At 42.2% G+C, this 9,488-nt stretch overlaps 1 protein-coding gene across 1 annotated transcript; it reads right to left on the bottom strand.

Moving 5' to 3' along the window:
* Nucleotides 1-22: 22 nt before the first annotated feature.
* THUMPD1 (THUMP domain 1 NAT10 acetyltransferase adaptor) lies at nt 23-5,322 on the bottom strand. The gene is made up of 4 exons (XM_080912413.1): nt 5,081-5,322; nt 3,936-4,110; nt 2,876-3,124; nt 23-1,884 (listed from the first exon to the last, which is right to left on the bottom strand). The coding sequence occupies exons 1-4, from the start codon at nt 5,309-5,311 to the stop codon at nt 1,478-1,480; spliced, it is 1,062 nt and encodes a 353-aa protein (XP_080768539.1). The 5' UTR covers nt 5,312-5,322; the 3' UTR covers nt 23-1,477.
* Nucleotides 5,323-9,488: the final 4,166 nt, after the last annotated feature.

The following is a 9,488-nucleotide window of genomic DNA, read 5'->3' as shown; positions in this document are numbered from 1 at the left end:
TTATTTTTTAAAATACCAGGAACCTTGAAAACCTGAAAGTCCAACTGTACCAGAACAAAATGCAGTAAAACTATCTGAAAACTGTATTCAGCTTTAGAGAAACATGTCCTACAGGACCAGGCTAACTCCTTTACCTGCAGAGTAGGACAGGCATGCTGACCCCCAGCATGGGGATTTAGTTTCTGCTTCTTTATTTTCTGTCTTCACTGCTCTAGTTGTAAACTAGTCACTGAGTTCCTACCCTGGGATCACCTGTAAACTAGCACACTGAAGTCAGTGAAGACTAAGTTGGCAAATCTGAAAGCAAAGCAAACTTAGTGAGTGAATTTAGGTCCCAAGAGCACATAGAACACGGCACACACAGTATTACAGGCAAAGAGCCCGTCTTGGGGCTCACTGACAAAAGTAAAAGGGCAATGAAAGCGAAGTATAGATGGATCAAGATCTCCAGCGCAGTAACTCGCCAAGCTCCAGAACTTCCTGTCTGAGCAAACAGTAACTTATCCTCAGGTCCTTTGTCATACACTATTAAAAAAAAGTTCCTCTACCTTGGGCAAGCCACAAGAAAGCACCAAGATCCTCTCTTCTCCTGTTCCCCCAAGTGAGTCTAAGGCCTATCCTTTCAAGATGGTTTCAATCTCAGACCAGAGTTAACATGTCAAACACCCAAGGATGGTCTAGTTCCATCTACACTAGCAAGGTACTGCATATTCTCTGCTTCTCCCTTATCCTCTTGGTCTGGCTCACCAAGCAAGTCTCTAGCTGTATGACACAGAGTATATGCTCTCATGTCACTAGCTTTTTACTTAACTTCCTTAGCATTTATACTATGTCTGAACGTGTATTAAGATTTAAGAACAAACCCATTTCCCAACCTGGATAGTTTGTTTTACAGCAGTTACTGGCCCCTTCTACCTTCCAGTCTCTGTCTGAGGAGAACTTGAAAGCACCACAAGCTGATGATCCAGCGAAACCCTGGTACAGTGGCTTTCTTTCCTGGTTTTTGTACTAGGATATGGAAGTGACCGGCAGTGATTCCTCATCCCTAACCTTACCAGTAACATCCACAGTCTACACCTAGCGCAGTCTTCTGCCTCATATCTTTTCTAAAAAACTGTAGCAATGAGCATCAGATTTGCTCTTAACATACACAAAACAAAAACAGAAACAAAAAAAAAAAAGCATCCCAAAATGATTCCCATAAAATCCAGTGTACACTTCCTATGTGTACGATGGAACAGTAGGGACAATTCCACAGCAGCTGGCAGTGCTCAAGAGGAAACCAGAGAGTTACTGAGGAGCAGAGGTCAGCGCCATCCATCCTCCTAGCACCCTCCCCAGGAAACAGTACAGAACTCTGCACACACCAACATACAGGCCTGGAATGGCTCTAACAAAACTGACAACAGGGAGTCAAGATGTATTACCACAATTCCACATGGAACCCCAGCTGAGACCACCTCCCCTGCAGAATGACTTATGAGAGTTCATCTTCATTTGTTTTGGGTCCTTCTGAGACTTGAGTTTCAGGTTCAGGTTTAGCTCCGCTCTCACTCCCAGCCTGGGTGTTGGACCCTGGCTCTGTCTGCCCCAGCTCCTCAATATTCTCTGGTGCCACCTGTTGGTTATTTTTCCCTTCTGGGGGGTCACTTTGATTCAACTTGCTATCGGGTTCCAATTTTGCTTCTTTGCCATTTCCCAGCTTTGGAGGAGGCTGTGAGTCTTTTGCACTCTTCACTACTTCTTGGAGGTTATATTTTCTGAACAGCACATAATCTTTCACAACACTCAGGCAGCACACAGCTTTGATGATTTCCACTACCACCGTGTATTCTGGATTAGTGAGATCCACTTTGTTTTCTGAATTGAGGCTGCTCACTATTCCTGAAACAAAAATAGGAAAACGGGCTAAGAAGGGTATCATTTAATCATTCAGCCTGATGGAGCCAAAGAGGCTTTCACCCCTTACTCTACTGGATTTGTTAAAACAGGGTTTGTAAAAATTCACTGTTCTTTGTGACTGTCAATCAAATTCCATTAATACTTATTTGTTTTGTTTATTTTAAGACAGGGTCTCTATGTAGCCCTAGCTGGCCTGGACCTCACTACATAGACCAGGCTGATCTGGAATTCATAGCAATCAGCCTGCCTCTGCCTCCCAAATGTGGATCAAGGGTATGCATACACAGCTATCAATGCTTTTAAAAAATAAATATGAATGAAACCCTGAGACATTTAATAAGAGAACAGTGGGAGAGTACAGTGAAAATGCTGTACATGTTCTTGCAGAAGACCTATCTGTTCCCAGCATTCATGTTGAGAGGCTTAAACAATCACCTGTTTGCCCTAGCTCAAAAGGAAATGACGGCCTCTTCTGGCCTCTGTGGGCAGTGCACTCACGTGCACAAACTCAAGTAAGTGAATCAAAATACTTAGATAAAGATTAGCATCTCCACTTAACAAGAACAGACTGGTTTTAACTGTCATTATCTCTGCACAAGACAACTATTTTCAGAGGTTCCACCAGACTTAGTATTCTAAGTAATCCAAAGACAGCATAAAATATACAAGAGAACTCATGAGAGTTATATGCAAACATCACACCAAAACAGCCAATCTTGTATAAGACTTACCAGAGCACTTGCAGGCTTGGCATCCCTAAGGGATCTAATGGCCAATCCCCCATGGGTATGGGCAGACCACTGTATTTTCCCAAATATTCAATTTTGATTTGCAAAGAATTCTACCAGAGAACCTACCAGTATTAGTTAGATCTGACATGTGAGCTGAAGAAAAAAATGTACTAAACTTAAAAAACAATTTAAGGGTAAGTTTTAACCAGAGCAGGATATATAAAATTACTAAGAGAACTTACCTGCCAATTCTTTAATAACTTCTTCTCTATTCATATGGCTATTATTTCGAGATTTGTATACAATTTGAAATGTCCCTTTGTTTGGGGCTTTAAACCAGGGTTCCAGAAATGTTTCTGCATATTTTTTCATATCTTCTAAGAATGCTTTACATGTGCCTGAGATGGGTAACATTCGCAGAATAACTCGTGTCTTCTTTTTCTTGGTTTTGTACATATCCTGGAGAATATGATGTACTAATTTCTCAGGTTCTAAGAAAAGAAAAGAAGAAACAAGTTTCTGTGTGTTTGTTTTTATTTTCCAAACAGTAATTTATTTTCCAAGTAGTAATTCTCTGGGACCTATCATATATAAATGTTAACAGTCTCAGAATCAAACTTAAACCACAACACCTTACTGTTTAACAAGCATTACACAGCACAAACAAAATCTCTACATCACTTAAAGACCTAATCCATTAGTTAATGAGTACAGAAGTCCAGCTCTCAGCTGGGAAAAAAAATCCCAGCACCACATAGCATAGTATGGCACAGCGATTCACTGGCTACTTCCCAACTAACACATCTACTAAGACAAAAATTTTCAAATCACTGATAATATTTAAAAGTCAAAGGAATTCTATTTCCAGGTCTTAAGTGGATCAGGCCCTCCATTCCTAAATGGTAACTATGCCTGGTACTGAGCAGCAGCGGCTCTTCAGAGACAGAACATACACTTTCATTCTACCTTAAGTTACCGAAGGAAGGATGCAGCACAGCCAGGTCCCTGCTCTTAGGCCACTGCTATGCTCACCACCCTCCACCTCCCCACATTATTAGGAACCTAAAATAACACCACTTCCAAAATGTGGAGTAAGAAGCAAATTCCCTGAGTGTGGTATATACCATATGAAAACGTTTACAAAAACCTGCTGGCACTGATACACTGCTGATGGGATGTGGAGATGTTCCACAGAGTAATTAACAATATACCCATGAAGCCATTGTCTGGGTAGCATCTGCTAAGACAGAAATGCCCAGACACTATGGGACTGACGATCGTTGGGCTGTCAATCAAACATACCTATCCCAAGCGTCCTGATGAAGACTACATTGTTTGCTCCGCTCTCCACTGACTGGAATCTTCTCAGCCTCTTCTCTGTAGAAGCCTTAAGGTCACCAACTTCTTTTTTCAAGGCAGCCTCCACATCGTCATCTTCTCCCTCACTTCCAGAGGGCTGCTGGTCCTTGTCTATAAACTGTGTACATAAAAACCAACAGGCAAAAATTACAGAAGAGCTCATGTTCAAACACTGTAATTACCTACTTATGTGAAACCCCCAGTGGCATAGGTCTCAATGTTGTTGACAATACGTTTTATTAGATTAAGATGATACTACTTCCAAATGTACATTAAGAAATAGTTTCCCTGTATGTGGTGTCATCTCGAAGGCAGGCAAGGTGTCTGTGGTAGGATTAGAATCAAATATTATCAGAGAACTAAACCCCCTACTCCTGCTATGAGAAACAGAGCACACAATGTGGTGGCCAGTGTTTGCAATCCCTACAGCTGGGAAGCAGCGGCAAACTTGAGATCACCAGCCAAGACTTCTCTCAAAAGCAAAAGGACTGCAACACAAAGGGAACTTGTACAAAGTACGCTCATAGACACGACATGTGCCTGTTGTCCAGTTCTCTCTGTCCTACCAAGTGGATTTTTAAATCAGGTAATAAAAATTACTGAAGGAGCCTTTAGATTCCTAATCTGCCCCCCTCCCCCAAGCTATTTGGCCTTCTGAGCTATCTTTCTCCGCACTTCAGAGTGTGCAGGTGTATTCCGAGTCTGAGCCAGTAATATCACAGTAGGATGAGATCTGGGGTTCACAAGTTTTATTTCCTTAAGTGTATTTTCAAGTGCATTAGGAAAATAGCATCCCTATCACTACTTCAGAGAGATTTTAACTTGTAGCAACTTCGCACTGACGCAAGGTCTGAACAGTCTTTAGCACACTACCTGGTCCACAGAAGGCAATTGATACGTGGGAGCCACTGTCATTAGTGCTGCCAAGAAAGCCTAAAGAGCCACCCTGGAGGCACACACCCACCAGGTAGGCGACCTCAATAGAAGACACACCAGGGGCGGGAAGGTGAGCGAGGAGCATCGAAGCAACTGCCGCCTCCGCTCCCCGGAAGAGGCCGGCGGCGGCTCAGTCTCCCCGAGGCCCGTACCTTTTCGGGCCCGTACATGTCGTCGCCATACTCGTTGAGCAGGCTGTAGGCCTCCTCCACGCACTTGCGCTCGTTCATGTTGCAGGTGATGAGGATGCCCTGCAGGCCGGGCTCCAGCTGCCGCGGTCCGCCTGCATCACAGCATCGGGCCCGCTTGGCCGGCAGGAACTGGGATTTGCCTTTGCGCTTTCCACCGACCGGCTGAGGGGACTGCTGGGCAGGGGCCGCCATGCTTTCTACAATCCACGTTCCTTGGCGTCTTCCTCGGCGCGGACGCGGGGTGATTGCGTCACACGTACGCCACAATTTGCCCCAAGCGGTCCTGCACGCAGCTTTCCGGTGGCTCCGGTCCCGCCCCGTCCTCGCAAAGAGTGACAGCTGCTTCAAGGTGGAGCCAGGACTGAAACGTAGATTTTAGACTCCGGCAGCGTATAGAACGTGCTCACAAAGAAATGGTTTATTTACTCATTCATGTTTGTAGTTTTTTTTTTTTTTTTTTTTTTTAAGTTAAGGCTTTTCGTGCTAGTCGGTGTCGAAAATAAGGTCATACCATCAGCAGAACATGACATTTATTGGCCTTTTTTATAAGGTTCCTCTGGAGTCACTGAAGTCACCATGAGGAACAGAAGGGACTCAGTGAAGATAGACCTTGGCGCCATGAGAACATTAAACAATAAGTTGTAAAATGTGCTATATTAATACTAGAGCTACTGTATTAATCTCTTTCTTCATGCTTCTGTTAGACACGGATGTCCTAACATGTGAGAGTGACATTGTGATAAGATATTCTCCATGCCCTTGGTTTTGACAGGAAAGTCACATCGCTTGCTTCTGAACAAAACGATTGAAACAAAAGCAGTTTTGTTCCAAAAAGATTATCTAATACACACACACACATACACACACACACACACACACACACACATACACGGGATGGATTGTAAGAGTAACTCAAGGATTAAAAAACAAAAAACAAACCTGGGCCAGCAAGCCAATTCAGCTGGAAAAGGCGTTTGCTCCCAAGTCTGAGGATCCCAGGATATGGTGAAACGAGGGAAGCCAACTGTCCTCTAACAGCCCTGTGTGATCATATACACACATATGCATCGGCGTTAATATTCTGTAACATCCTGGTTCGGGGGTACAGTTTAACTCCTGAGTCCCTGATCCATCAGTATTGTCCTGAGTACAATTCATTGTGTCATCTGCTTACATCCTCACTGAGACGGACTTCTGAACATGCAGTCGGCTCCCGGGTCTGTGCTGTTGTTCCCGACTAGTCGGTTCTTGCTGCCTAATTCAAATAAAGATCGTGCTCTGCTGGACTCTTGTGCCTGCTTGGGTTGATTTGAATTTTAGAACCCTAACCCACAAGACAGAGGGTTAATTGTAGAAGTGATGTTCTTGATTAGGATGGTGTCAAGTACCCAGTAAAAAGGTGGCCCAGACAACTAACTCTAGGTTGATGGGAGTACTGAGGATAATGAAGGATTCTCTCTTTCAGCTTACCTACAAACCTCATTCAAGTAAAAGGGGAGAAGAAAAGATAAAGGTTTAAGAAAAATAGAAAAAGTATGACATACGTACATGGATCTTAGTAAACTTTAGGTAGTATATTACAGATCTTAGTTATAGTGTAGATATAATATAGAATAGATATAGCATAGTATAGATAGATCCTAATTCATGTTTTAGAGTATGTAGGTGGAAAGTCTAACACTCGGTTTCCTACATAGGAAAATTGAAACCTTGAACTTGCAATTTAAAAGAAAGCTAAGAATAAGCTCAGCCCATCACAGGCAGCCAACTGGTTGCACTGGAGTTATGTTGTCATTTTCTGTTACTACCCCCAAGAAACCCCAGACAGCCATCTTAAAATAAGGCAAGATTTGTTCAACTCAGTTTAGAGGTCTCAATCCAAAGCCAATTGATCTCATTGCTACTAACTGAATGAAACAATATACATTATGACACAAACCAATGCAAGGACAATTCTCATGGTGTAAGGCCTCAGTTTTTATTAGTCCCATAAGATCACATGTCTAGTGGAGGTCTAACTTCATCTCACTAGGCCTTATATCTCTTTGTTTTGTACTAGGGATCTGACCTGGGCATGAGTCAAACCACTAAGCTATATTTCAATCCTTTTGTTAATTTTTATTTCAAAAGAGTGTCTTAGTTCCCCAGGCTGGTCTGAACTTGCCTCTGTGTACCAGATAGGGCTTGAATTTGAAATCCTTCCACCTCCTCCTCCTAAGTAACTAGAATTACAAGGCTATACCACAAGATTTAATTTCCCTCAGCTCTCAGTAGTTCCACACTCTCCAAGTAGCATCACATAATGACAACAAGCCTTTAATAAATGGTGCTTGGAAGGCACTTAAGACCTAAACCAAGTACACTGTTTTGCAACTACCCTGCCTTCCAGAGGGATAGTCCAGATAAAGCAATGAGTTGAACACCAATCATTAACATCCTGAGAGCAATTCTCCAGAGTCATGTCAAGCTTCTTTTGGAGGTGATACTATCTCAAAAATGGAGGTCAATGGAAGGAAGGAAACCTCTATATACATGAACTGTTCCTAGACAGACACCAAACAAAATACATCAAGAGAGATCAGAGAGTAAAAGAACAAAAAACCCTATTGAAATAAAAATGCACACATTGTGTCCAGATATGATACAGTACTAACATCAACAGAACATCTGGTTGACATGAGGTAATGGCATAAATGAGCAAAGAATCACACAACGCTCAGACAGATGAGTCGGTAACTAGAACACAGCAATGCAACTCAGTTCTTACACTGTTTAGAGATTGTTTTAGACTCCACAGTTTTAAGGACACAGTCTCCAGCAACTACATAGAGGCTATCCCAGGCCATCCACTCATCTAAGAGTTGGCTGACTCTCAAAAGAACAACTCACGGGGCTCCAAAAAGGGCTCTAGATATTACTATAGTTTTGTTACAAAGTTTGATTAAAAAAAAAACAAATAAACACATAGGGAAAGATCTGTAAGGACCCCAAATGCAGGGCTGAAGCATCATGTCCTCCTGGAATCAGCTACTTCACCCTCCAGGAGTATAACGCGCTCATTAAGCAAAATGTACTCCCAAATCTTAGTTGGATTTTGGTTAGATGGTGCTGATTGGTTGAGTAAGTGGCCTGTTGGTTATACTTCATCTTCAAACCTTCTGTCTTCCCCAGAGGTTGAAGAGTGCCAGGAGAGAATTATACCCTGTAAGGAAGCACAAGGGGAGAATAAGAAATAGAATGCCCAGTGCCTGTAATGAATGACCTGTTTGGAGTTGTTTGCCAGTGACGTCTCACAGACCCCCGAACATTGCGAGCTATTGCCCTACTATTGACTGCTGGTTTAGTTTGCTTTCTGCTGCTGGGAGGGAAAAATAAAACACTATGGACAAAAGTAACTTGAGGAGGAAAGGGTGTGTTTCACTTACAGTTTATAGTCCATCAAGAAGGGACCTGGAAATAGGAACTGAAGCAAAGGCTATGAAGGAATGCTGTTCACTGCCTTTCTTTCTAAGGCTCACTTAATTTGCTTTTTTTAAAAAAAAAAAATACACCCAGGACACCCCCCTAGGGCGCCACCACCAACAATGAAATGGCCTCTCCCAATTCAATCATGAAAGTGTTTCTGGGTTTTGGTTAATTTTTGTGTGTGCTGATTTTATATTTGCAATGTGTTTTAATGGTAAAGTTTAAAATTAAAAAAAAAAAAAGAAAATACCTCCATAGACCTGCTTATAGGCTAATTTGATAGAGGCAATTCCTCAGTTGAGGTTGCCTCTTCCCAAATAACTCTAGCTTTTGTAAATTGACAAATTAATTAGAAAAATTACTGTCTAGAACTTGACAGTAAAACCCATTGCCGAAGACAACACATATGTGAGTCATTTAAGGATGCAGCTTCATCTACATTTAGAGAAAATATAGTGTTTTCTTTTCATAAAAAAAATCATGTGTAGAGTTTTGGCAGTATCCTTTCTTTCCTGAAATCCCTGAGAACTATTGCTTTAATCTGGCATTGAGAAAGTTAAAAATGCTATAATTTTGTCTGTGTTAACAGCCTTGTTGTAGGTATTATGAGTTTTAAATGATTGGCTTGAGTCTAGTAAAAACTGAAGTTTATTTTGGGGACACTAATGTCCTTTTTGTGCTAATGGTCGCAGTGGATAGGTCTCCCTCCTAAACGCAGGGAGTTTGACTGTGCTTAACTGCTGCTGGGGCTGGTGCCTGGCTATAAGGAAGTGCTGAGGCACCACCCCAGGAGTGGAGAAGAAAATGTATATTATGAACCCACAAGAAACTTTAGCCTAATAGGGAGAGAGTTCAGTGGGTCAGTTCCTTGTTATATAATCATAAAGACCTGAATTCAGTCCTC

The sequence above is a fragment of the Micromys minutus genome (genome assembly GCF_963924665.1).
Source record: "Micromys minutus genome assembly, chromosome: 2".
NCBI lineage: Eukaryota > Metazoa > Chordata > Mammalia > Rodentia > Muridae > Micromys > Micromys minutus.
The sequence above is the reverse complement of the archived record's forward strand: the minus strand, read 5'-3'. Positions and strand labels throughout refer to the sequence as shown.

Coding starts and splice junctions, on each gene's coding strand:
- THUMPD1 (XM_080912413.1), bottom strand. CDS start 5,311: ATGGCGGCCCCTGCCCAGCAGTCCCCTCAGCCGGTCGGTGGAAAGCGC. Junction 4,111..5,080: donor ACATGTACGGGCCCGAAAAG/GTACGGGCCTCG, acceptor TTATGTACACAG/TTTATAGACAAGGACCAGCA. Junction 1,885..2,875: donor AGTTATTAAAGAATTGGCAG/GTAAGTTCTCTT, acceptor TTTTTGTTTCAG/GAATAGTGAGCAGCCTCAAT.